Source organism: Alosa sapidissima, chromosome 1, assembly GCF_018492685.1.
Source record: "Alosa sapidissima isolate fAloSap1 chromosome 1, fAloSap1.pri, whole genome shotgun sequence".
NCBI classification, from domain to species: Eukaryota; Metazoa; Chordata; class Actinopteri; order Clupeiformes; family Clupeidae; genus Alosa; species Alosa sapidissima.
The window spans coordinates 49686972-49714853 of record NC_055957.1 but is presented as its reverse complement, the minus strand read 5'-3'; the positions used below and the strand labels follow the sequence as shown (position 1 = coordinate 49714853).

Sequence of the window (27882 nt, the reverse complement as noted above, 5' to 3'; positions counted from 1 at the left end):
ATGTAACTAGAGTGGCCAGAAATCTCAACCATGAATATGTCAGAGCCACGTCTATATTCGGCCTATAAATAAACACAGTATCATATTTGTATGCAATAACATAGAGAGAAGTTAGATATTGATATTTCTTAGCGAAATGTGTACTCTCAGACAAAGAGATAATCAGGTTACCATAATTTATTTATTCATTTTTATTTTAATGAGTGGAGAATGTGCCATGACATCCTGGCATACTGTGAGATTTGTCCATAAAAGTTCTTTGAGCTATCTTTACATACTTCAACTGTTAATTTTAGCATGTTACTTGTCCAGAAGAAAAAAACAATGGACAAACTGCCTAAAAAACAACATGGAAAACATAAAGATCACATACGGAGAGAGAATTCTTGCAAAACTCTTCTGACTTCACTCTGTGGAATGTTGCATGTAATAATAAAATATCAGTGGTAATAACAAACTTCATTTTTTTTATCGTATTTGAACAGTTTGGCCTTTATATACATAGATTTCTTTTTTTCATACTGTAGCATCAAAGTTTTAAAACAAACTTCATCTGGGGAATTTTATTTAGTCTTCAAGGGAAAGTCACAAGGAAATTGATGATTTAAAAAGTCATCAAATGTTCTGTATCTTCTTGTGGCAAAAAATTCAGTTGCACTTTTTTCTCTTTTTTTTTCCTTATATACGTAAAAAAAAAAAGAAGTAAAGAAAAAAAACCTATCACACAGGAAGTGTCTGTGCTTCAGTGGTAGTTGAAATGTCCGGCGCCCCCTGATGCTTGGAGGTCTTTAGTCCAGCTGCTCCTGTTTTATCCTGTTGCTCTGAAGGCCTCGCTGGGCCCGCCGCAGCTCCCTCTTCAGCACGTACTCGCTGAACTGGGATGAGTCCACGCCACCACCGCATGCACCTGAGATATCGAACCCTCGCTGCTGCAGCCGTTCCAAGACCTACACACACACACACACACACACACACACACACACACACACACACACAACTCAGGTAAGATGTGTGCCAATAAAGCCAGTGTGTTCCGTGCTGTCATCAGTTGGAAGGAGCCGTCGGCGTTCATTTTGTCAGATTTGACTTGTGGAATCATTTCAGTGGAAAAGATAGAGCAAGCAAATGAAAGAGAGAGACAGAAATTTGACTTGTGGAAGCCAGTGGGCAGTTGGACTCAATGACCAATCTGATTGGTGGAATGCTAGCCCTTGACTAAACATTATGATCTCGGATTATGACCATTAATCCAGTATGGTGCGTTTCCATTGACGCAAATTTCGGCCTGGTGAAATGAGAGCGAATTCGCCGAGGCACGCAAACAGAGTTGGTGAAAGTTTAACTTTATTTAAATGAGAACCACGCAAGAAACAATCACAGGTTCTGGTTCATATGTCACACAAACTTAGTCAGGGCAAATAGACCACTGTAGATGTTAGTTTAAACACTCAAACTTTTCAGGTAGTCGACAGGCCAACCGCATTTCCGGACATTGCATTTCATTGTAAGCCTAGCCAGGCAGCTAGGCTACATGCTACAAAACAGGTATGAAATATATTATGTCTTAGCGACCTTGTTGTTTCTATGAACATGAATTGTTGTTTATAGGCAACATCAACCTAGTCGAGGCATAAAGACCCCATGTATATCTTCATTAAAAGGAACGCACCATCGTTTTATAAAATTAGGTAATTCACTGTCTCCACTAGAGTTAGATAACTGAGCAAGAGAATTTTTGTCTCTGTGGCGTGCATGCATTTATAAGGAGATTTCCTAGGCAGGTATTCACTTGGGACTATGCAGGGGCGAAGCACAGGTGAAGCACTGCTACGTGGGCGCAGAGATTGTCTGTGCTGTGGCGAGTGAGACAAGGTACTTATGTGTTGCGCTATACCTGTGCTTCGCCATTTGTACTCGTGAAAACACAGGCCACAAGAAGTAATTAGGGATTTTCTTTTTGTTGGCTCACTTTTATTCACGACATGCTATGTGGCGACGAGAGTTTCCATTCACTATGCTAAGCTAAGTTATCGGGGAGCTGCCAGACTAAGACAATGCATGCACGGAGACAAAAAAAAAAAAGCTCACTTATCTAACTCAAGGGGAGACAGTGAATAACCCAATTTCATAAAACTGTGGCGTGCTCCTTTAAGTAGTTAAACTTTTGAGCTAGCTGATAGCCTAATTACATCGCTTGGCACTGCTTTCAGCCATTAGCCTACTGTTTTGCCGTCCACACCCCTGAGGCGGAATTTCGTTGGGCGAAATTTGCGAGGTGTTTCGCTGTGTGGAAACCTACCGTTATAGACCACAGGTAAAAACTACCTGATATTGGACTGGTGAATGGAAACCATAGAGTCCAAAATCTGTGACTCTATGAGCCTTGTAGTAGAGCTGCATATACTGTGTCTCTCTTCGAGTTACTGCTGTAATATCTCCCTTCGAGATATTTCTCTAATTGACATTTGTGCATTAAAACCAAAAACATTCCCTGAAGAACTTATGACTTCTTGGAAGAGACAAATTTCTCCTTTACACAGACCTAATTTTCAACATGGTTTCAGTATCCAGCAGACAAACTGATGAAATGTAGTGTAAGAAAATTTACATTCCCACCCAACTCTCCTCCATCTCTCACTGTCACAACAAACACACCCAAACTGTGTTTGGCTGTGATAAATGTAAATGCCTTTTTGAGAGAGTGAAGAGAGGTAAAGAGAAAACAGAGAGAATGTGTGTGTGTGTGTGTGTGTGTGTGTGTGTGTGTGTGTGTGTGTGCAAGTGCACACGCTCAAGTCTGTGTGTGTGTTTGTACATGCATACGAGTTTGTCCCTCATTCTGCAGCCTCGCAGACATCCACAGACGTGTCCGGGGGGCAGTGGGATCATCGCATTCCATCAAAGCGCCCCCAGGGAGCGCTGAGGCTTCTCTCTGTGCCACTTGGCAGCACAGATCCCCAGCAAGTCCCCCCAGCGCCCCGGGCCGGAGCCCCCGCCAAAACTACAAAGGTCTCACTCTGCTGGCGGCCCCCACCCCCATCCCATCTCTACTCTCCCCCAGCACACACACACACACACACACACACACAGCCTCCATTAGGCGCAGATACAGCACCCACTGCGGGCTCGCTTTAATAACCAAACAGGATTATGGGCCCTGCCTGCGGACTACCTGCCAGGGAGTGCACTCTCATAACACCAAGAAGCATCTCCGTGTTTGTGTGAGTGCATGTGTGAGCGTGTCTGTCTGTTTTTGTGTTAAAATATATCATTCCTGTACAAACTTGATTGAAAGTTTCTTGGGAAAGAATAGCACATTTTTTGACTCTGTGGTGAATTTCAAACAGATATTGACAAAGTGTGAGATTCATTTAAAAATCACAGCGGTCAGGAAAGAAAATGCCCCAAGCTTATTATGTGTTGCTGGGTAATTGAGGATGTGTCAAAGCAGAAAGAAGTCTGCACACTCAGGTCCAAAAAAAGTCCAAAAGCTCAGCTGAAATAAATAGCTTGGGGTGCGCCAGGCATCTCACTCATACGGTTCAAGACTTTCCCCTACTCTCATCTCCAACACCTTAAGGTGTATTTGACATATTCCCCTTTGTTCTCTTGTACCGAAAACAATGGGAATGCTACTCAAAAAACAGCTTAATAACATAATAACAATAACATTACAAAAACTCATGCTGATCCTCATAGAGAAACATGTTGCAATTTGCTTTATGGCGTGTTGCATCACGCAAACATGTTCATTAAAATAAAAATTCATGAGCATATTGTCTCAGGTGATATTATTATATTGTCTCTTCTGATATCATTTATAAACCAGGGATCCTACAGGCATGAGGTGCAATATTCTCTGGTTCTCAAGTGCAATATCATCTTGAAGCTCTTGAACTGAAACCCCAAGCCCTACAGGAAGTAAGTGTCAATGTATAACTTAAATATATTCTCCTTTCCTTCAATATATTCTACGGGTATATGTGAGTTGCACTGGATCAAATATATTATAATAGTAATGCCCCACCCCCCCACCCCCCCCCCCCCCCCATGACAAACACACACACACACACACTAAATGCCCCCTTCTGCTCACCTGAACAGAGTTGAGGTGACAATAGCCATTGAGGGGGAAGCGGATGACATGAGTGGAATCGTGGTTCCAGCCGGCATTGACGGAGTTGCACATGACGTCTCCGATTTCGGGGAAGATGTCCTCGATGAGAGCCTTGTCCCCGCTCAGCGTGATCCTCTCACCGAGGTCCGGCGCCACTCGCACCACCAGGCACTCGCAGGGACGCGACACCCGGCTCAGCTCCTTGTCCTGGCGCCAGCGCTCCAGCTCAGCCAGCAGGGGCTGCAGCTGGAAATACCGGGCCTCCTCATACAGCAGACTGTAGTCCTATACGGCAGTAGAGATAGAGACACAGAGAGAAAGAGAGGGAGAGAGAGAGAGGGACAGAGGGATAGAGAAAGAGAGTATATAACGTCATGTCATTTCACCGGTCTTAAATCATCTCTCCCCACTTTTAAGGAGCTTTAATTCAATTTGATGCTAAATTCCAAAGCAAGAATGCCATTTCTTTAACAAATTGATGGAATAGAAAGCACCTGGCCATGATTGTTTCAGACTGTCTGAAAGAGCGATCATGGCCTCACACTGAACTCCAGCAAGTCTTTTGTCTTTGCTAGTTTTATCTGACATACTTTAAGCGCAGACTGAGTCACCCAGCGGACAGTCCATCAGATAATGTGATTATTTGTTTGCTCTCGGGGCAAGTTTGTAATTAACAGCGAAATGGCATGTAGGACCTAGCAAACAGGAATCTAATGCTCACACTCAGACAAGGCTAAAAATAAAACATTTTCCACAAAACAGTTGGCACACTGATCTATACTATTAGATTATTACTTTTATCTTACATTGTATATTTTCTCATGTCAAAAAATAGGGCATGTCAACTAAAGCCCCATTTCACTGTGCAGTGATCCCCAGACAGGCAGGTTTCTAAATAGGGTACAACCGATGAGGGTGAAAACCCCTAGGGCAGTTTGAGGGTCTTGCTTAATGGGCCAGTGGCGATGACTCTTTCAAGGACCTTGGATGTCTATCCCCCAGCATACAAGTCTAGTATTTGCTGTGTGTTCTTGTGGGGATCAACCCTGCGGTTTTTTTTAGCTCTGGCACCTACACCACTGGAATAAACTCCCAATCCTGAGGAAAATGGCATTTAGTTGCACATTTAACAATCAATGTTGCCAAGAACACAGTGAACTCATGTGACCTAAAATGCTTCATATTTGCCAGACCTGAATGCCTATAATCCTAAACCCAGTGGAACAACTTTAAAATGTGGTGTATTCACCATGAATATATGTTCAGAATGTGTGTCTGTATGTTTATTTTTCCTGAATCCTTGGTTGGGTTTGCACTGAAGTTAGATGACTAATGCTATTTGACATATGTGACTCCTGTGAACTCAAGGAAATGTCACAAAAGTGATGAGCTCTTCATGAGAAAGTAAACATTTCCGCTGCTCTGCCCGCTACAACAAACCTAATTGGAGATGACCAAATTCTGGACCAATTTAGAAAGTAAAAAAAAAAAAAAAACTCATCCTTTCCATAAAACTTGCGCACGACATTTTGAATTGAGTCAGACACTCACTTTGAAGTCATCTGGGATGAGGAGCTTTGAGGTCCTGAGGAAGTTGAGGATGTAGCGGAACATGTGACCATCCCTGTCAATGAAGTAGTGCTGCTTGAGGCTGTCCAGGACAATGGGCTCTGTGCCATCAAAGAGACGGCCAATTCTGTTCGCAGAGACAGTGAGAGAAAGAGTGAGCAAAAGAAAGAGAGAGGGAGAGAGAGAGGGAGAGAGAGAGAGGGGGAGAGAGAGAGAGAAATAATGAGAGGAAGATGCAATATGAGGCAAACATGTGGCACCAAAAGCGACAGCAAGCCTGGCTGAACTCCCTCGCTTGTACACCCACACAGACAATAACAATAAAAACAGAACTGAATAATAAATAAATTATTACAGAAATTGTGGATTAAACCCCTGGTCAGACACAGAGGTTGGGGCCATCTGGTGGAGGTTGGGCCCCAGGGTAGAGTGCTCCAGGGGCCCTGCCTGAGGGGACAGCGTGGCCCTTCATCTCCAGATGGCCCCCATACCCTTTGGACCTGTACTGCTTCTGGGGCATCTGTCAGTGTGACAGAACTGCCTTTGTCTGGGCTCTGTGTTCAGCAGTTCAACTACCAAAAACAGTCGCAGTAACAGAAGGTATTTAAAAAAAAAGCCTGGGAATATTTGCTGTTTAGAAAGTTAGCAGGGCAGTGATGCAACGATGATGAAATTTGTTTAACATAAATACATTTCAAAAGACATGATTTATTCAGCTGTGGGATAAGTAGTGGGGATATGACTGAGGAAAGTCAGGCAATGAGTGGAGTATTGCCAACACGCACTTGACAGTCACGTACACACAAAAAGTGCATATCGGAAGCAATGAGGGAAAAAACACGCAATTTTACATTTCTAATGAGCCTATCTGTGGAACATAATCTGTCAGACATAGTGCTGCCTACTATCTGGCAGTGACTGTCAATTTGTGCTAAACACAAATAAGTTGGCTTAAGTTTAGTGAACAGGAGGAGTGTATGCCAGGACAGGTTGGGGTTAATAAGTGGGGGGGGGGAGTGTATCCATCATGCACTTCACCCCACTCACAGAGACACACTTTGACATTCATCAGTTCTGTCATGGAGGATGACAGTCAGCGGTCACGGATCTAATAAAGATGACCAAGACAGACAAGGGGCTGCATTAGATCTATTTCACTTTCTGAATCATGCCATGTCCTTCAAAACAGTGTCCAGCCAACACTGCTTGGGGTGTTACACACTGCAGACATGGACTGTGAAACAAAGGCTATTGTCAGTTGTGGTGCTTGTCTGTAAAATACAGCGTAAAAGATCCCTGTATTTATCACTTTTATGAGCAATAACTAAAATTAATTTTCACCAAGCATGCTGGTTGCTGTGACAAGATGCGTGATGTGAAGACGGTCTGGAGGCAATGCTCACCTGGACTCGGGGTATTTTGTTAACGTGGCCAGACTGCTGGTATACATGTGGCCACCAACGTCAATGTGCACTGGTGCGTTGGACTTAGTGAGCTGGGCAGGAGTGGGGATGCCCTGGTTACTCAGTGGAGAGGCCGGTGATCTGGTAATCATGGGTCTGGACATATTGGACCGGTTATCCTGTCAAAAACAACAACTTTAAGGTCAGCAGGTCACAGAAATTATTACGCTGTATTCATGTTACTGGACTACATATATAATGATGTCAAACTAGCCTGATTTTGTTGGTATGTAGTTCCATTTTATTCAAACAATACAATAAAATAAAGCATTGTTCTGATATGCTTTGTTTGCACTGGTGGCCACCATTCATTGAAATGTATACATTTCCCATGAGATAAAAAAAGATCTGACAGTAACAGAGAGAGGAGGAAAGAAGCAAATTCAGTGTAACATTTAGTGTAGATGGTGACTTAACCACCAGCAGCATCAGGCTGACCATATGTCCAATTATTACCAGCTCTGAAACAAGGACACCTTTAGTGTGTCAATTAGAAGAAAAAAATACTTGGCTTTCTAACTAAATGTGTAACATATGCATTAAGACCAAACAAATCACTGGGTAACAAAACGTAATTTGGCAGAAAAGTCATGGGGATGTTTGACTATACATGTTTCATACATTCGCTCGTGTGACAGGAGGTAAAATACAAGATAATATATCACAATGCACAGGGCACAACTTTCTAACCAACCTGCACTGATTCCAGGTCAATTCAGAGTATACTGTTTTATCCTCTGTTCTCTCTTGAAATTGCCTCATGAGATGGACATTCTATGTGCTATGCACACAAGGATGACTTTATGGAAAAAGCTAGCCATGGTTATGGACCAAATAGGTTTTAAGTAGTCTAGTAGAGGATTAGAACTCGAGAAGACTTAGGAAAAGGAGGGTGATTTTTACTTTACATTTTTTACAAACCATAAGACAAGTTGGACTGTAACCGTAATGTACGTGGTCAGAGTTTCCTTTTTTACGACATCTGGGGAAATGTAGGCTATATAGCCTATTAGATCAAGATCGGCGATGCATTAACGAGTAAAATGGAAGTTCTAGTAATCCCAAATAGTAGGACACTGACAAAATGTATACTTTTCTTACTAGACTACCGCGAGAACAGATATCTCAGTACTACAAATAGTAAGCAGCTGTTCCGGATTCGTCACATCATCACTTTATGAGTCCTTCAGTCTACTGGAGGCAAAGTTGGAAAAAATAACTTCCGACCACAACGCTCATCATACTCTTCTTTCACACATCATGATTAAAAGGCTCGTGTTTTCTTTGTATAAGCTACCTAAGAATATCAATTACCTGCACTGTCAAAGGGGCAGATTGTTCACGTGGGAGGGCACCGTCACTCATGGATATCACAATCGCGGAATCTCTGTATTCTGTCGGACGAAGTCTTTTGGCTACAGCCTGTCCAGTACCATCCAAGAAAGGTAAAGAGGGTGGTCGGGTCTTCGTTTTATGATTCGTTAAGTCCATGATAACCATCAAATCCATAAGAGTTGCAGTCGACTCAAAGACAGACCGGTTTCCTCGTGTATTGCCTTACCATCCTTCGGAATAACAGCGACAGTAGCCTACTAAATGGGACAGATAAGATGAACTAAAACGGGTTCCTTACAGCGAAATGTTATCCACTATGAACCACCCTTTCGTCTAGTGATAAGGCTTCAGAAACTGCCCGAGGTAAAATTCGAAATGAATATTACGGAAAGGTATCGTAAAAGTCCTGTCCCATAATGTGACCCTTCTTTGTTTAAAATTCATTCATCTGTTCTTATTACGCACGCGTCTAATATATACATTTGTGGTTCTTCATCGTGAGTTCGTTGTTTCACCTCCAGCTCTCAAGCGCTTTTCTCTGTCTAACGCACAGGAACAGCTTCAGGTGAAGATCCACACTTTCGAGTAGAGCACATCAGAAGGCGTGCACATTTCCCAGCACAATGAATGGATCATATTTCAAATGATTGCCCGGGGTATTTGCCACATATTGTCAGCGTTTAAGGCAATGCGGCAAAACTGTAGCTGTGCGGAGGGAATAACATTACAAGTATTTAAGCCACAGTACATAGTGGATTAAACTGTAGGCTACAACGCAGTCTGATAGTAACTTTGTGAATAAAACCCACCTCCTGTTGCTAATCCAGAAATCTCTACATTATCCAAATACCCTCAGGGCAGTAGTGACCTTCTCTATACAGCAAACTCCCCCATTTTCCTTTTGGTTTCCATAAGCTTGGGCAGACTATGCATACAGGCATTTGTTTTTAGAAAATAGCCACAGCCTCTGTGAACTATGCCTGCACATAATTATTCCTAATCTTAAATGGGGTTATCTGATCCACAGAATGCATTTCGAAGCTAGAATTGTCAATAATAGTTTAAATGTGATTGGGTTCTATTCAAATCAAACAATTATTTCTACTATTACTGATTTTGCACAAATATGTTAGGAGACAGGTCTGATTGCCATGACCTCATAGGCTAGCTCTGTTCTAAAAAACACTGGCTTCAGAAAAGACTAAATATTTTGTGTATATGAAATAAATACCCTTCACTAAAATGTGCATATTTCTGAAAAACCAAGGATAAACTGATTCAGCTTCTTTATGAGATGCACATAGGCGTAACATGTTCTTGGAGAATGTACTGCTGAAAGCAACTTTAAACCCAGCATCCTCAGGAATAACCCTCAAACGTAGACCAGTCAAACTCCTACTGCCTTCCTTTCCCTCAAACATCTGAGAGAAAATGCACCCATGAGCTCAGAAGAAGGTTGTGAATAAATTATTACCAAGTGTGTCACAAAAGGAACCCGGCTTTTTTAAAACATCCATGTTTCACTTCTAAGTTGGAGGTGTCGGTTTCACACCTAGATACTCAATTAGCAATTAAGCCTGCCTTTGAGTGCTGCTGGTCTTCGTGGTGGCGGCGGCTGTGGTGGTGGTGAGCAATCCCAGCCTGATTTGCATGCCGTTTGTGCCTGAGCTGATAAGAGCCGAGGCAGAAGCCATGCATAGTTTTAAAAATTCAACTCCAGGATCAGTGGCAGGAGCCAGGGGGCCCGCGGGGCGCCGAGCGGCTCTTCAAAAGGGGGGACCTGTGTGAGGCAGATGGAAGAGTGCGTGGGATCACACTCCGAATGCAGGTAATTTGTTCCCTGACTAATTTGCAGAGAGATGGTGTGCGCTTGTGAGTGAGTGAGTGAGCAGGCGAGCAAGTGAATGTGTGTGTGTCTGTGTGTTTGAATGTCTGACTGAATCCAGCCAGCAACAGTGAGGAAGGAGAAGAAGATGAAGGGGAAAAATAGAAAGTGAACAAGCTGCACTATGAAGCGGGCCACCCTAAAAGGCTTGTCATCTGCAGGCGGGGGGCTAATGTGCCAAGGCAGCGGGCGTCATGACCGTTATCATTAAGGTGTGTGTGTCTGTGTGTGTGGGCAGTGTTTGAGAGAAGTGCCCTGAGGCACACACCAGTACAACACACAACAGACACAGACATCAAATCCCAACCTTAATGTTTTTTTGTTTTTTTTTAAATGAAGGACCCGATTTGAAGTATTGTATGACACCCGCACCTCAACACAGACACACACACACTCTCATCTTAACCTTCAAATGCAAACAAACTTAGATGTGTTTGGACATTCATCCCACAATCATTAAACAAGGTTGGCTTTATGATTACATGAAAGTCTCCACATATTACAGGTTTTTAAAAAGAGCCTCAGTATTGAGTAGCAATGTGTGTATGATCCAAACACCAGTTGAAATTACACTAACCTGTTGCGGTTTTCACCATGCAATATGCTACAATGTACAGTACAACCTTAACTCTCACTGGTTACTGACCATCATCTGTTCCAAAACAAAATATAAGCCAGGTCTGTTTACTTAAGCCAGGCAAAACATGCCACCCACACAAATGACTAATATTCATTTGATTGTGAATGTGCTAACTACTTCCCCGTGCCAGAAGACACATCTGGACCTGGTTTGGGCTTGACTCATTCCTTTGATTGTAGATGGTTTTGAACTAAATTTGAATTGAAGTCTGCTTTAAACTACCTGCTTATCACTGAATCCATACATGACCAAGCATTTGATCAGGCATAACTTAACTTTCAGAACGAACACTTGAAGCATAGGCCTCTACTGTATGATTCTCTTCCCTCACCTTAACAAAAAGTATGAATTATGCATATTTCAATATCTATACTGACAGTAAACCTCTAACGCAAACTAGGATTCATTTAAGCTTATAACTAGACTCCAAACTGTAAAGAATACTATGGATGAATCGGCTACATATTTTCAAGATGACAGCCTGTTGAAATGGAGTAGAGGTACACTGTAATAGTCCACTCATCTGTCGGGTTAGCACTATTGTGTAGCCGATCATATTCCCTGGAATGTGAGAATTCATTTGAGGCATCTTTCAATTAAGGCATCTTCAATGCAGTGTCCCGAACTGCCCTACAAGCCACAGAAGACATGTCATACCTCAGAAAGTTAACACATGCTTTTTTATCATCAAATCATTCTCTTTATCAGTCAGCTACAGATGGTTCACTAAACTATAGTAACAGTAAAACCACTTCATAAACATGTGTTTTAAATTATTGTTGGAAATGTCCAATACGTATACTTAAGCCTCGAGGGTCTACATATTAGTTCGTACCGCGAAGAGTGTGGCATATGGTTGGAGCCGATTGGGACGCGACGAGGAGCCAGGTGTGGCATTGGTAGGTTAAGTAGCCTATCTGTTACACTACGGGCTGAAGAGTTTCCCAATCGCGAGTGACTCAGACGCATTATAGGGCAGACAGAAGACAGCGTAAGTCACACAGGATGTAACTGCAAATTTAGAAGTATATAAACACAAGTCATTCTGTACGATTGCCCAACTTCCAAACGAATGATGTCCAAATAGGCTGCATGCCATGTCAGACTTTTGGTAGACCGATCGTTTGCGGTGCCGCGTCTGTATCGAGGATGGCTGATGTGTGACTAGTTTTAAACGCCAAACAGTGAGAAAAGGAAAGCAACATTTCATTTGTAATTTTCAAAGAGTGGGCTCTCGTTACAAAATGATGGTGAGTAGGCTACAAAGAGATGATTCATGAAATTGGCACTGACGTGTGTAGAATAGGTACCTCCTGTCTTACAAAATAAGAAAACCCCTCCGGCAAATTACTCCACAATGGCGTCTTTCATTAGCGGATCTGGGGCACTCAGTAAATGGAACTGGTTTAGAACAGCCAGGAACTAAAAAGAACCTCACTCGAAATGTGTAGATGTGATGTATTAAAACGTATGACAAACAGACGCGGAACCTCTGTTAATGAGTTCCACAGAGCTTTAGCAACACGCCAGAAGCGTGACGATGGCTAGCTTACAGTTGTCTCCGTGAAGGTCGAGTAAAGAAAGCTAACGAATCCAGACATCATGCGTTTCAGTCGCGACACAAGCTTGAAATACAGATATAGAACAAAACACTGAACAATATCCAGGAAGTGGTTAAATATTTTTGTTGGAACTGTGGCGCTCATCGACTGGCACATGCGTAAAAGCGACTGCGCCCTGAATGTCCTAGTCAAACCAAGCGTCAGAAATAATAGCAAAGCAAATAAATCCGCGCTTACCTGAAACATTGATGAACATAAAGTTGCTTTTTGAGAACCTATTCCTTCCGATTTCGCTTGCGATCTGCCTCCCTTGCTACACCAGAGAGAAATGCAATAGCTTGGCTAAGGTAGACAGAACAAAATACAGAGAATACTTGCTCCAGGGCTTCGAAACCCCTCAAGGCAAAGATCAGGATACAATTAGCTCATGTCTCTAGCCCAGTCTAAACCAATCTGCAAAATAAAACTCCCGGTGAAAGAACAGAACATCGAAGCAGCACGTCGGCCTACTATCTACATTTATATTTTTAATCTTAAAATCGTGTAAAGATCCAGATATTTTTTCGGCACAAACAGACTCACTCCTTCCAACTTATCCAATGCACTCTTCCACAGAAAAGCTGATTTTAATCGTTATGATTAGTTTTGATGTAATGTTGCTGCGGGCAATTTTTGCAAATGGATGGAGTGTTTCTTTGCCAAAAAGGAAAGGCAGCAGATGATGATAATTATATAGATTGTTGGTTCGATCTTTTGATTTTTTTAACGGCACTTTTTAAGTCCAAAGTGTTGGTGGACTTTCACACACATCATGAGATCCTGGAACTTGTTGATTTCAATCAACTTCTTTAATCAATGGATGTATGCTTTAAGGAAAAAAATGACACATTTTCTTTCGCACTTTCCCTCTCCTCCCTATGGCCAACCTCCAGAATGACGTTGTTATATAAATAAGCACTTGCAGCCTGGTTTGCCCCAATCAAGTCTGAATCAGCGCCCGGGGCAGATACGAGAGCTCATTTCAAATGTTCAACCATGCATAATTTCAAGAAAATTGAGGCGCTTCCCTCCCAAGCTTTTAGTTTCAAACTGTGGGATACTGATAGCAAAGGGCACAGCGCAATACAACCCGTGCATTTTGCAGTAAGAAAATGCTATGCATGTTAAATAAACCGGTTTCATTTGGTTTAGATGTACATGATGTGTTATTTTACTATTTGAGTGTGATATATTGAAATAGACTGTTTATATGCTTACTGAGGCAGGATTATACTTTATTACAGTATAATACTGTATGTTCAATTTCAGGTTAAGGGAACGCATTGTTATGCAAGGTTGATTCATTTCTGTTTTTTTTTTTTTTTTTTTTTCAGTTTTGAAACATACCGGTCACTTACTGAGCATTTAACTTAGCCTACCACTCGCCATAATTTCCTCTTTCGCCCCCTGTCTGTCGTATATTGCAACTGGCCAATAAGAAGTTGCCAAAAGGCCTTTAAAATGTAGTTAAATGAAAGCACGTTGGAAAGAATAGTTTGACAGAATTTACTGTTTAGCCTTATAAAAATGTATAGCCTAAGTCAGTGATTCTTAAACGTTTCACAATGAGTACCACCTCAGAAAACAATTGGCTCTCCAAGTACCACCATTATTACTTGCATTAAAATACAATAGTGTAGGCCAGTTTAACATTACATTGTACATTGTACTTACTTTGTTGCTGGCAGGTGCCATGGAAGCTTCACTAGTCACTTTTGCTGGGCTCATTGTCACCACCTTCAGTTTCTGCTCAACATATTCACCACACTTCTCTTTCTAATACATCCAGTTTGGAGCCATGATTGCATGAATGTTTTTTGATCCCATCGTGTTTGCTTCCTTGTCACCCATTTGCTAATGCTCCATACTTTTAAACTAGCCTAGTAGGCCTATTGTCTGATCATAAAAATGAATATAGGCCTACTTTTTTCATGAAAGACAAAAAATAGTTGAAATTTAACTTCAGTGATTGTTCTTTTGATATAATTTGAAGTGATTGTCATCTTTCTAAACATTTTTGGAGACTCCTGGAGTACTACTAAGGAGTCCGCGTACCACCAGTGGAACCGTAACACAGTTTGAGAACCACTGGCCTATATTGATTCAAAGTCACATTTCTGAAATGTTCAGGGAAATCATGATTCATCGGCACCTATCTTACAAACACGCAGTTGAAGAATAGGGAATAGGACAGAACACAGTATTATATTACTTATGAGATGGGAAACACCATCTAAGTAGTAATCCTTTATGCTTCCCTTTGATCACATGTGATATGCTTATGCGTAGAATTAGTGAAGAAAATTAAAATATGTCAGTATGTATTGGCACATACATTACAATATTTTTTATTGTAGTTTTATTATGATGAGTGGCAAAGCCTTTATCTTTTGCTCCCGGTAATTAATGTCATATTCCTTTGTGAGATGCCATAGAAGCTAAACGTTTTAAAAAGAGCTCTAGAACTGGAGGAGGAGATTCGACTTCAAAGGAGATGACAAATAGAAGTAGTGTCTCCTAATCTGCTTGCTGTGTGTTGACTGAATGGAAACGAAATAATTAATATGTAGTTTTCCCACACATTGCACTGTGACTCTTTGGCCATATCAGCGATTGCTGCTGAAGAAACCAAAGTGCAGTCCAGGAAATCGGTGAGGCTGAGGGGTTGTTGGAGGGTTGAGGGGTAGAGAGTGAGTGGGGAGGCTAACATTGTGCTTTTTGACCACCGTCCCAGAGGAAAACAAACAGAGGATTAAAGAGTTTGGATGAAGTTATTTGCCCCCAAGGGTTAAGCAGCCAAAGCCCAAACACCCAGACCCTTTCTGCTCTGTTTCCCTCTGCCCTGCACTATACAGTATCTCTCCCATCAGGCAAAGTCATTGTAGCACAGTGTAAGCATAACCCAGGGCTTCTGTTTTCCCTGCATCATTTGTCTTCTACACAGGTTAAAACAATGCGCCCATCACTGTTTTTTTTTTTTTTTTAAAGTTTAAGGTAGAGGTTTTAGGACAATAGAATGTGTAGAAGAAGAAGAAATCTGATTGTTTTCAGATTGTGAACTGAAGGGCGTGTTTTCCTTGGAATCAGACTTGGCTGCTGTGGCAATAACAACAAGAGGACTCTGACAGAGTAGAGTTTTGGTGAAGAAATTACTCAAATGACTTGCAGATGTGGAATGCCCAAAACAGAAATGGCTTGGCTGCAGGCTCGGATGACATCATGCAGTACTTGAACGTAGCATAAAGCATAACCTGTAGACATCTCTCCCTCTATAGTCAACTTTACCGTTTTGAGTTATGAAGACACAAGGGCAGCAAAGCCATGATGATGCTGAAGGTGAATGATTCGGTGGTTGTAGAAGGTGCGGTCGCTCATCAGAGAAGAGCAATGAAGTCCAGATAGAGATCTGCAGTGGCTCCATCAGCAGACTGAACGACAGAGTGTCTTTGAAAGAGTGTCACAGTAAAATGTTTTTATTCATTCAGTTGTTTTATTAGGACTTGGCTAGGTTTCGTGATTATTCATCATAACTTCTGAGACATGAACAGACAAAAGACATGACAAAAGAGACAAAACTGATGAATTTTTATTAATCATTCGAATTAATAGTGCTTAAAATGGGCCCAAGTTCAACATGAGAACCATTGGTCACAACCAGAGTAAACTACAATTATTATCCATAGAAAAAGTGGACCAGGTGGAGGTAGCTTCATTCCGACACATTCCCTTGTTGTGGAAGAGGTAGTGACATTGCAATCAAAACTGAGAGAGGGAGTAAAATGGAGGATTGTGTGTGTGTGCGTGTGTGTGTGTGTGTGTGTGTTGGGGGTGTAGGGTAATGCTGGGAGGCTCCAATAAAATGTAATCCTATTATATGCTCCCCTCTAGAGGGCAACAATAATAAAGGTTTCCCTAATAACACGCGCAGGCCAGCCCCAAATGGGAAAAAAAGCTCCTCTCTGGATAAGTCCCGTGGCCACAGATGTAAATACGCACTATCTCATTAGCCTTCCTGCAGTGGACTGCGCACTGTGCCACCGAGCTTCACAACGGCAGAGCAACAGTTAAGAGATACAAATGGACCGCATCAAAATGGGAGTTGGACCTAATACGCATTGCTTCAGTCTAAGCATCCTTCAGTCCTGTGTGTGTGTGTGTGTGAGGGGAGGAGGAGGAAGGAGTGGGGAAGTGAGGGAGTGTGCTGGTAGGGCCCTGAGGAGGCCAATCAGGGCCTCTCCGCCCCCATCCTGTCTGCGATCCCCAGACTCAGGTGCGCCATGCGTTGGATAATAATGCCCAAACTTATTTATGCACTGTTGATCAGGTTGTTGGGAAGCACACTAGCGCTTACAAATGAATCTCCTTTAAACGAAAATGAGAAGGAGCATCTCAATGACAAAAAGCAAGGAAACAAAGGAATGGTGCTCTCTGGTTTGTGAAATGAAACTGTTTTTTTTTTTTTCAAAGACGGAGAGGAGAAAATGCAAGCACTCAAACTTGTGTACTTGACATGACAAACTTGTAACTTGTGTACATGACATGACAACGTTTTGTAAATAATATTGAAACAGTGTAAAAATACCGATTAGATTGACTGAGGACTACTGTCGTTTGATCATGTGTTTGAAAGGTTCCTTATGAAACCATGGCGACCATAGCACCACCAGTACTATCACGATTATTAAAACTATTCTGCAAAATGATTCACAGCACCAGTCCTTTGTGAGGAAATGAAAATTGTCCGATCAAGACCATTTCCTTGAGAGCAATAAGTCTACCCTCTTGCAAACCTTGCGATGTGATAGTGATGAAATGCCATCCTGCCAATGGAACATTCTGGGACATTACAATATTTATCACTGGTGGCGGGATGAGAGCACGGTTTCAATGTCATTCTCCAGACATACAACTGTCATTCCTGACGGTGAGTTATTAAGTGAGCAACTCTAACAGCATTATGAGGCCCCAGAATAATAAAGCTTTATTTGTCGTTCTGTGCCTCTGACTGAGGTGTGTGTGTGGTTGTTTGTGTCTGTGTGTATGTGCCTGAGAGAGAGCAAGAGAGAGAGAGAGAGAGAGAAAGAAAGAAGATGGAGAATGTCGCATTCCTTCCTGTTCCTCTACCACCCGCTAACCCCAGAGCTGCAGACTCGGGCGGTTTGCAGAATCAAACAATTTCACGCAGCTACTGGAGGAGGAAATGAACTGAGCCCAGAGCAATAATAAAATTATACAAATGTTATTACAGACTTGCCTGCTACTGTCCTACTTTAATTCAAATTTGGGCACTCCAGGCACCGCTGGTGGCAGAGACCTTCCTGAATAAATCAACATTAGCTTACGTCTAAATTATTAAGGAAGTAGGAGACTTTCTTGTTTATAGTATGAATTATTAACCAAGTGTTTAACTGTGTTATTTTCTTGAATCCCTAAATATTAATTGCTAATGATCTTAAAGGTGTGTGTTTTATCTTTTGCCCTTCAACACTCATTTTGCCGGAAGATGCTTTTCAACCCAAGTTTGAGTGGTTTAGGGAACCTGCAAATGCCATGTATAAAATGTGAGAACTAATGAATATTGCATGCTTATCCAATGCATTCCATGGTAGAAAAAAAAAAAAAAAAGTAGTATATGTTAAATAGTAGGATCTGAGACATTCATAAAATATGCAGTATGTCATAGTTAAGAAAATCCTACTCCGTATACAGTAGTTCCAAAATAAATAAATGAAATCCCAAGAACAGCTCTTATTCTATGGTTTTGTGGAATTGTAACTCATTTGTTTAAAGGAGAATTCAAGGTGTTCTCAATCTAAACAGTGAGTAGGTGCTGTAGATGACCAAAGACTTTAATGCATCAATACATGTGCTCGGAAACTAAACTCAGACAATAAATCAAAACAAACAACAATCAACACAGCTTTAAGTTTGTGGGAGCATCTACAAAGCTATTCCTTTAATGTTATCAACTTCTCTGGAATATTCTTTTGATGCCATTATTGGGCATGTAGATAAAATACAAACATGCACAATGCAAAAACATTCTTTTATTAGGAAAATATGTTCTGTCTTTCATTGGATATAACACAGTTAACAGTATTTTGACATTAAATAAAGCCACTAATTATGCTTTTCACATGTCAACAGATTTCCTGCATCCTTTGGCTACCACATCATGTGTAACTGTGGTTGAGGGTCATACTACAAAGTGAGGTTATTGGCTTATCCAGGTAACTTAAGGAGTAACTGCTGTTCGCTAATCTCAGAAGAACACATCACTTTTGAAACAACACATGCTTGGTAAGGTTTTTTCTTTTAAAGATTAGCGGTTTCTCCCAGAGTTGCCTATAGTGACCTCTCTTTGCATACACCCCTCTAATTATGATTGCATGGAAAGTCATCAGAATCATTGTCTCTGGTGGTTAATATGTTTTTTTAAATAAAAAAACAAAAAACAAAAGTAGTACCAAACAATCAAAATATTCAATATAATTTTGTGGTGTTATTGTCAGATCTTGTTAAAAGTTGATGTACTCTGTGCTGTGAGACACCTGTGTGGCATTCACCTTGATGCATCATAGGAAAATCAACATTTTCACCATTCATGTCCATCTTGTCAGTGACAAACACACACGGGGGTGATTTTAAATGAGTGTTTCCATTCAAATGTTCAAACATTAAAACAAAGTTGTGAAGAGGGTTATTAAGGTGAGGCGAACAATGACATGAGCTTCTCAGGGCATGATATCTGCCCTGGGGTACCTCCTCTCTGCCCTTTCTGTCCCTGTTTGACTTGCTCGGAAAAGCTCTATCAACAGTCTGCTTCCATTTACGTCTGCTTATATTTACTACTTTCCTTAGCTGGACAGGTCCTGTATTTCAGAGTGTCAATACTGTTCATGTCTCATTTACAAACGTTTGAAATGAGAGGTGACCCGTCTGACAGACGGTTCCACTGCTGTTCTAGATGTCCATAAAGCACGGGTCTGGAGATATGACCTTCCCATTCCAGCATGTAGACCAACCAAGCCACATGTATTTGCTTTCAAGAGGAGACATCTTTATTGGAGACATGATCTTGTCAGAAGATTCTCGGGATTCTCCATAGACCACACATAGGGTTGAAGTTGACGTGAGTTTACATGCCTCTCTGATGGTATGGACCAAGGCCTACAGACGAGTGTCCTTTAATGTGAGCAAGGTAAGCTTTCGTCCTGGATAGTGGTCCATCACTACTGAAACTTTGTGATAAATTCAGCATCAACAAAGAGGTATGACATGGATTATCCCCCGATATGTATCCTCCTCACATAGTTGCCAAGTGTGATGATGATGCCCAGAACAACTGTAGTCTCTGCCTTTTGTAAGTTTACAGTGGAGTTCAGGCAAGAGAAGATGGTAGGTCCACCACAGGGAGCAGCCCCAGTGTGAAGATAAGACCAGCAATGTCTATATGATGCAACTTTCTGAACTGGATGTATTATAAGTTAGTCTTGGCTTTTTGATGTCAACAATCGGCAAGAAAGAAATCTGCCAGCATCACACTGAAATCAACTGATTTACCGAAGGCATTCCATATTGGATCAGATCATAAACGTCCACAGCTACAAAGAGGACTGAAGAATTTGTTGATATTTGTGGGTGCCTGCATCAAGGGCTAGTAGTTTGTTTGGTTATGTTGCTGACTAGATCATAAACGGCCACAGCAATGGATGGAGGAATGACCAAAGAATTTGTTGATATTTGTTGGTAGAGAACCCACCATGAATATGGAGCGGTGTGGGCCTGGGATGCCAGGCACCACTGTTGAGCCTTCTGGAGGTGTTGTGGGCCTAATTCAATGAAACACTGATGAAGGAATTAAGCTGCCTGCTTGTTTTATACCCTCATAGGTTGCTTTGTTAGTGATTTTGTTTTTTATGGTAAATAGGATGTGTTGATTGGCCGCTGTTGGAGAGCCCTAGTGTTACCTAGCACAAGGAATTCAACACCTCTCCTGTGTATATCTGAAATGGAGACTTCATGGGAGGGTATAATCAAACTGAAACTAGCACATGCAGGTGGCCCCTTCAAAATTGCGTGAGTAAAGACATTTCTAGAAATGCATTGTGGTATTGTGCTTTGAGTTGATTTCCTTAGTGAACCATATCAATGGTTGATATTATAGTTCTGCACCCCCAGTGCGATACAGAGTATTCCAAACAATGATGAGAAGAAGTATTCCACAGTGCAAATAAAACTTCATCAGCATCGCAGTCGCTTTAGTCCCTCTCATTCTAAAACAGAATGATGCTGCTTCTCCAGAGAGCAGTTCCCCTTCCAGCGGTGATGTGCTGTCTGATCAGTTCATTTGTTTGTTTGGAGTAAGTACTGGTTAGGCTGTGGTATTGCTATACTCACATTTACCACCCCACTGATAAGGAATACAATCTCAAATGTGGGCTTAGTTCATCTCAATGCCTCATTGAAGGACACTCCCACAGGCTTGTCTAGACATTGTTGAATTGCTGATCGGTTCTAACAGTGTGGGTTAGGGTTAAGGCAGTACCTTGTGGTTTCTTGTTCTTGCAGAGATTCATAGACAGGGCTACTTACATATTCACAGTGACTAGAGTGGTCTTTGTCCAATTATCTAAGCAATGATGTTATAGGGACAATAAAAGATTTTGGTATGAATCAGATCTGACGAATCAGTAATTTCTAAGACACTGTATGACTAGGTCTCAAAAAGAATTCAGGCTTCAACCTTTTCTCCAAGTTTGCCTTCAGATGTTACTATAACAGAGGATAACATGATGCCATTACAAAACCGGATTTTTCTATAAAAACTCAGTGTGATCTGTAAGACTGGCTGCCATGAATCAAAGACTGTTGGGCTTCTCTCTATTGCTGGGCTCCTTAATGTTTAATCTGCACCTGATGACAGTGTTATGGTATTTGGAGTATTATCTGTCACACCACTGAACAGACCTGCTGAAAACATAACACCATATAGTACATAAACAAGACTGAGCCACGCATACAGTACATAATGCATATTCATGTATTCATGTATAATAAATATGTCCATGTTTACATCTACGGAGATTTTAATGTTTTTGAATAGAAAAATTACCTTTAGACAGCTGGTAATAGGATCATCATCTGTTGGACTATTTTGTAACATTGCATTTACTGCATTTGTATTTATACTGCTGTATCTTCATGAGATATGGCATTCTATGGTATGAGCCATCAATGTTCTATTTTCCAAATGGCAGATATATATTGTGCAGTATTCTTCCCTAATTGACCAAACACTCACGCACCAGAAGGTATATCTCATAATCCTGACTGTATGTCTCTGTTTCTGTGTCTAATGATGTTACATTTTTCTGTGAGTAGAAAACTCCACCCAGTTTGTCTCTACCTCTTTATCGCTCAACGTGGTCACATGAAAATAAACAATCTGGTTTCAGTCTGATTATACTCAAATTAAAAAATGGCATGTCAATTGTGTAATGGAATTAAAAAGCCATTTTATGAAATCAGAAAAAAATAACCTGGAGTGTTTGATTTCCATCTGATTAGATCTGTCATGTAACTAAAACTCTGTTACAGTTGAAGTTTTCATTCCTCACTAAAGATTCATCATACCTAGTTGACTTGGCATGCAAAGTGGAATATTCCTTATTTAGATAATAATCTGGCGATTTTATGACATTGGTCTGCATGTAACCACACTGAGGGTGACTATTTCAACTATTGTCAGTTGAATGTAATCGGAGCCTCCCCTTTGATCTGACAATATCCAATACCCAAGTGTGTTGCTGCCCTCTTCTGGTCACCTCTTGTAATGATGACATTCTCCAGTGGTGGTGATCTCAGGTTGCATTGGGGAGCCCTGTGTAGTCCGCTGCCAGGTCATGGACTCAGTGAAAATTCACACCTTCATCTCAGGATTGATGGACAACAGGTGGCTGAAAAAGAGCCTAACCTGTTTAGATGTGATGTGCCATAGTAACAGAGTGATATCCTCAGTTGTACTGATGTTCTCATTCATACTTTGGTGAAAATGCACCCTATAGCATATGAGACTGCATGTGTTAGTTCAGTTTCACTGTCAGAAGAGGGCACCACAGTGTTTCTTACCTCTTTATGAGGGTCAGCCTGCATGGAGTTGGACAATGTGTTGGAAATGTCTCTGGACATAAAATAGCTAAAGCACTGTATATTCCACTGCATGTATAAATATTCCTGAATTCAGAAAAAGCTTGAATAATACTCATGACTGCTATTACCTACAAGAGGTGTGTGTGTGTGTGTGTGTGTATGATGTCTCACCTTTTCCAAATGTGGAACAGGGTGTGTTTTTGGCCTGGGCAGTACAGCTGATGCCAGTGCTGTTTCTGGATGATGAATGCCATGCCGCTCCACATTCTTGGCTCCGGGGGCTGCTTGCTTTGGGACAACTCTGGGAGAAGCTGATTACAGGACTTTTAAATGCCACCGCATCAGGCCAGCCCATAAGGAATGATTAGTTAGCTGACTGTGGTGTCATGTGTTGCTGGGTTCATGGATATTGTTGCTATGTCTGTACCTTTATTAATAAAAGGACATTGGTGTGGTCATCTACATGGAGACATAGTGTGATGTATTTGTGCATTGTATGTCATGTCCCTGTCTATGGTATGCTTGAATATAGATTTAGTTTAATTTGTGCTTATTCATGAATGCTTGCTTTATCATCTCACAACGGATAGAAACAGAGAGTGTGAATGTGATTGTGTGTACGCTGTTTGAAACAACCATATCACTAGAGTATATTTATTGACTGAGTGCTGCAATCCATGCATTGAAAAAATAAGCAATTTGTTAAGTTCAAAGATCAATGAGGTTGAGTTTGTCACAGCTTATGTCATCACATAAATTATAATAAAAAAATACACATACATTTATAGCAACATACTTTGCATCACACACTGAAAAATACAGTATAGAGGGTTTAACTTCATTCACACTATCTATCTTTTCTATACATATTCATCTTAAGACCTATAATAACCACCACCACCACCACCACCATGTATTCTACAATGTAAGGCAATGGGAGTTGCTATGGGAGTTGCTGAGGAAGATAATGATACAGTTGGATAACAAGACAGTCCCAAATTTGTGCACTGCAAATGGAGCAAGTCAATGTGTAAACACACTGGCTCAGATGGTCAAGAAACTTCCAACCTACTTCTGACCGGCCGCATACCCTATCACTGTCCATCATACCATGGGGTTTGTAATTTGCTTAATGAACATGATGTCATGACATGTGATGTATGAAACCAGACACTAATCCAAGATTAACAAGGCAATAGGTCGAAACTTTCCACCAAGTTTGATGACATATGCGGCTTAATGGAATGTGATGGTTTTACATGTTTTGTTGTAAAATTTCCTTTTTTGGCATGAGAATCCTTTCATGGTTTGTCACTGTCAATTTATGGTTCATTGTTGTATCATGCAGAAAGAGTTAATTTAGAAAACGAAAGTGTCCAATTTGCAGCACAAATATGCCAAGTAATAAATCAATAGAGCGGGCAGAATTCTTAAATTCTGCAGGGGTAACAAAAGGTGTCTTCTGCATTAAAACACAGGGTGAGAACCCAGAGAGAAACAAGCTCCCTGAGATCACAAAAGTTTGTTTGTTTGTTTGTTTTTTCATGTGTAGATGGTAACTAGGGCCTGGCCACAGGTAACTGGCAGCCCTGCTGCCTTACAGGTTGGTCTCCATCTCCAGTGCACGTGGTAGTCATACGGAGGACAGCACCTCCCCGGGGGACTCTCGCAACGTCGCCTCCTTCTCCTTCTTGTCCACGGTGCTGAGGAACGAGCCGGGTTTGATGACCAGGTCGTCAGGCTCACCGTTATACTGGCCACGAGGACACTCCACTTCCTTGTATTTCCCAGAGGGGTCTTTGATAAACATTTCACTGAGACGTTTCTTCATCGCAGGGTCTGGGCAGAACAGATACTCGTATAGAGCCGCAGCCAGAATCCCACCAAGGAGTGGACCCACCCAGTACACCTGAACACAAGGAATAATGGCGCAGGGTTGTCATTTCTGCAGTAAGTACACTCACAAATACAACCCATGGCAACTCAAAAACAACATGTGATTTTCTTGATAACTGCTAGTAGCCACGTCACGGACTGAACACTTCCCTCGGGATTCCAATAGCCGAAAAGGTAACTCTCACACTCACATGTTAAGGTCAAAATAAGGTGCTATAATAAACATGTGTGTGATAACTGACTTGATTAACTTTTAAACATTCACCATTATTAGTTACAACTTGAGTAGTTGAATAGTGACATATTAAAACAAGATCTTAGCCATTAAGATGTTAATGTGGGCGGCTCAGACATCTGTCCTGGATGGGATACTGATGGAAGAATATGACACCTATTTTAGCCCCTCCAACCCCGTCTCTAATTATGCCACTGGCCTAGTCAGTCACACACTGTATTGGGCACACTCTTCTTCTCCATGTCAATCCTCTCTGGAACAGTGCCCGGATCAAGGCACACAGGGTTTGGTCAGTCATGGCAGCTCCTACGCCTAACCGGTGCAAGCGGCTATTTTTAAGATGGCACTGATGGTTTGATGATACCAACTGTTTTAGCTCCTTGGGTTCATGTAATCATGAGCAGTTGCAGAATTAGTCTGTTATGATTCACCAATGTTTACTACACCAGTCCTTAATCTGCCCTTGCCCTTGTTGAGCAGTAAAGATGTCCTTGATTGCATGGCAGTGACCTTATAGAGTTACAGGGTTCACTGATACTATGTTGGATTGATGAAATAATTATGCACCATACTAGTTCTTTCAAAACACTGACAACAACAAAACATGCTGGGTTGGAGTTATTTCAATCCCTCAGCTATGTAGCCAAAGCATCGGCAGAGATGGATCACTCAGGGTGGATAACTCCTCCAAATACCTGTACTACTACTAAGTTTCTTTCTTACCCAGTGATTTTCCCAGTTCCAAGTTACTAATACAGGCCCAAAGGAGCGTGCAGGGTTCATGCTGGCACCAGTGTAGGGAATCTGCAAATGAGAGAGAAATATTAATGACATTCTCCAGGGAAAAATCTAGCCCACTGAAGTTAGTACTCATTTAGGTGAGACAATGCAATGATGCATCTCTAAGTGTACTGGACGAAATGCAGTGACAAAATTAATTGTACATTAATACTTTTTTCACAGTTTCTTGACTGGCATACAGTTATATACACTGTGTACACACATCATTCTTATGTTGAACCAAGCTCCTTACTGTGGACTGAACAGGCATACTGTCTACAAGGACTTTAAATGAATGACTTACTGCAAAAAGATGGCCAATGCATACGGCAAGTCCTATGGCTAGGCCAGCTGAACCTTTCAAGTCGTTCCGTTTTAAGTCGCATGTAGCAAAGACAGTGAAGACCAGCTCAAACGTGATGAAGAGTTCCACAACAAGAGCATGCCCCGCTGATAGGTTGGGATTTACCTGCACAAAATAATAATAATTTAAAAAATCCTGTCATCATCACAGGCTGAAGTATACAAGTGAAGTATAACTGCTCTCCTTCATGCCAACAATGGATGCAAATAGCATTTCAGTTTATATGGCTGTAATTGTGGTAACAGAGCAAGAGTATGCTTTATTTATTCCCCATTACTCTATTCAGAAACAGTGCATTAGGTCCAGAACCAAGAACCAAGTGTGAAGAACTCCCATTGCTCACCGAGGTTACTCCCAGGCTGCCTCTAACAGTGCTGGGAGTGACCAGGTAGAGGATTCCTGCCCCTGCTGTAGCTCCCAAGCACTGTGCCGCCACGTAGAACACGGCCTTGGCCAGGCTCAGCTTCCTGGTGGCCACCATGGCCGCCGTGACGGCCGGGTTGATGTGCCCCCCGCTGATGTGGCCGAAGCACTGGACCATGGTGGCGATGCTGAGGCCGAAGCAGAGCGAGATCAGCACCAGGTCGGCCGGAGGCTGGTTCTCTTTCTCCGCAGCCCAGTTGATGGTCGAGCCGACGCTAAGGAGCACAAAAATCAGCGTGGCCAAGAACTCTGCGGATACTGCTCGCCAGAAGTCTTTGGTCCAGATCCCTTTGAAGGCCACCATGATTCTGTCAACTGTGCAGGAAGGTGGGCACGCACTGCATGGAGAAGGTACATGCAAAGTAAGGCATCAATGCAAGGAGCATGATTAAAGCAATAACCTTTAGATTTATCTGAATTTCAAAGTGTAATAATAATAATAATAATAATATGGAATTCCTTAAGTAATTTTAATGATACTTTGTATTACATTCAGATTAGACAGAAACTGGTGCTAAAATAAAGGCTACATTAAAGCCATTAAAACTCTCAGTGACATGCAGATATCCACATCTAGTTAGTTGTCATGGCAGGTCTCATACAGAACAGCTTATGTTTGATTCAAAAATATTGACAAAGATATTGAGTCTAAAGTCAAAAAGATGTAGCAAAGCAATTACTGCGTGCGAAAATGCATGATAACCTAACATCTTAATTCAGAATACAATACTCTTCTGTGCCTGAGCTAGCAACATATACTCTTATTGTAATTAGTAAATAGAACACCCATCCGCCAATTATCCTGCTAATTTACATGCCAGGCCATCACAATAACATAGTTAGTAGCACAGAAATACAACCCAAGTGAAGTTTTCACTTACGGACAACTCTGTGACAGATACCGTTGATGTACAGAAGCTGAGGACAGAGCCTGTGGCGCGCTAGACGAAGACAGCGATCCACACATTATGTGACGAGTTCCCCTCCTGGAAATTTATTGCGCTAGCAACCGGGCATCACCCTCGAGAATTAAGCAAGGAGCCGGGGTAAGGGAGGCGGAGACTGCTTTGCGTAACCACACGTGCTACGCCCCTTCAAAACACCAACATGTGAAAACGTGGAATGTATGCAGCGCGTTTGCATGTCAGCTACTACTTCAATGACTAATGTAATGTGGATGGATGACCAACAAACAACTTAGATGACCAAGCCACATATTTTGAATAAGATCCTACTTCATATGTAATTTCTCCATGTTGCACAAATTGGTGACAGATTTTTTTAGACAGTAGCACCAGTGGCGGAACAAGTCAGAGACGGGCCGGGGGCGGGGCACATGACCAGGCCCTTTATTAAACTCATCATAACATAATTTTACAACATAGGCTACACATGCCCGCAACAGCGGGTCTTACAAGCGTC

The 27882-nt window shown here is 41.7% G+C and overlaps 2 protein-coding genes and 2 long non-coding RNA genes across 7 annotated transcripts; 2 read left to right on the top strand and 2 right to left on the bottom strand.

Moving 5' to 3' along the window:
• Positions 1-161: 161 nt before the first annotated feature.
• Positions 162-13269, bottom strand: LOC121720280 (BTB/POZ domain-containing protein KCTD1). 2 transcript variants are annotated; one of them, XM_042106287.1, is made up of 5 exons: positions 12809-13269; positions 7090-7268; positions 5669-5813; positions 4097-4402; positions 162-947 (listed from the first exon to the last, which is right to left on the bottom strand). In XM_042106287.1, exons 1-5 carry the CDS (start codon positions 12815-12817, stop codon positions 789-791), a joined length of 798 nt encoding a protein of 265 aa, XP_041962221.1. In that variant the 5' UTR covers positions 12818-13269; the 3' UTR covers positions 162-788. The 2 variants fall into 2 exon arrangements, with proteins under 2 accessions (XP_041962221.1, XP_041962213.1); XM_042106279.1 differs by lacking the exon at positions 12809-13269 and adding an exon at positions 8464-11151.
• Positions 980-4193, top strand: LOC121720310. Of its 2 annotated transcripts, none has more exons than XR_006034512.1 (3): positions 980-1002; positions 3830-3921; positions 4105-4193. It is a non-coding gene; the product is annotated as an uncharacterized LOC121720310 (long non-coding RNA). The 2 variants fall into 2 exon arrangements; XR_006034506.1 differs by lacking the exon at positions 980-1002 and adding an exon at positions 3074-3221.
• Positions 8520-23208, top strand: LOC121720296. 2 transcript variants are annotated; one of them, XR_006034495.1, is made up of 4 exons: positions 8520-8594; positions 18758-18910; positions 19578-19811; positions 22954-23208. It is a non-coding gene; the product is annotated as an uncharacterized LOC121720296 (long non-coding RNA). The 2 variants fall into 2 exon arrangements; XR_006034487.1 differs by lacking the exon at positions 8520-8594 and adding an exon at positions 11775-12259.
• Positions 23209-23427: 219 nt separating this feature from the next.
• Positions 23428-27471, bottom strand: LOC121724364 (aquaporin-4-like). Its single transcript, XM_042110885.1, has 5 exons — positions 27342-27471; positions 26381-26798; positions 25978-26142; positions 25617-25697; positions 23428-24671 (listed from the first exon to the last, which is right to left on the bottom strand). Exons 1-5 carry the CDS (start codon positions 27425-27427, stop codon positions 24396-24398), a joined length of 1026 nt encoding a protein of 341 aa, XP_041966819.1. The 5' UTR covers positions 27428-27471; the 3' UTR covers positions 23428-24395.
• Between the last annotated feature and the right edge of the window lie 411 nt (positions 27472-27882).

What these genes read in the sequence shown, in the direction of transcription:
- LOC121724364 (XM_042110885.1), bottom strand. Translation starts at nt 27,427, where the DNA reads ATGTGTGGATCGCTGTCTTCGTCTAGCGCGCCACAGGCTCTGTCCTCA. An exon ending in TATCTGTCACAGAGTTGTCC is followed by an intron (nt 26,799 to 27,341) that starts GTAAGTGAAAAC and finishes TTCTCCATGCAG; the next exon opens with TGCGTGCCCACCTTCCTGCA. An exon ending in GGAACTGGGAAAATCACTGG is followed by an intron (nt 24,672 to 25,616) that starts GTAAGAAAGAAA and finishes CCTTGTGTTCAG; the next exon opens with GTGTACTGGGTGGGTCCACT.
- LOC121720280 (XM_042106279.1), bottom strand. Translation starts at nt 8,658, where the DNA reads ATGGATTTGATGGTTATCATGGACTTAACGAATCATAAAACGAAGACC. An exon ending in CTGCCCCTTTGACAGTGCAG is followed by an intron (nt 7,269 to 8,463) that starts GTAATTGATATT and finishes TGTTTTTGACAG; the next exon opens with GATAACCGGTCCAATATGTC. An exon ending in ACAAAATACCCCGAGTCCAG is followed by an intron (nt 5,814 to 7,089) that starts GTGAGCATTGCC and finishes CTCTGCGAACAG; the next exon opens with AATTGGCCGTCTCTTTGATG.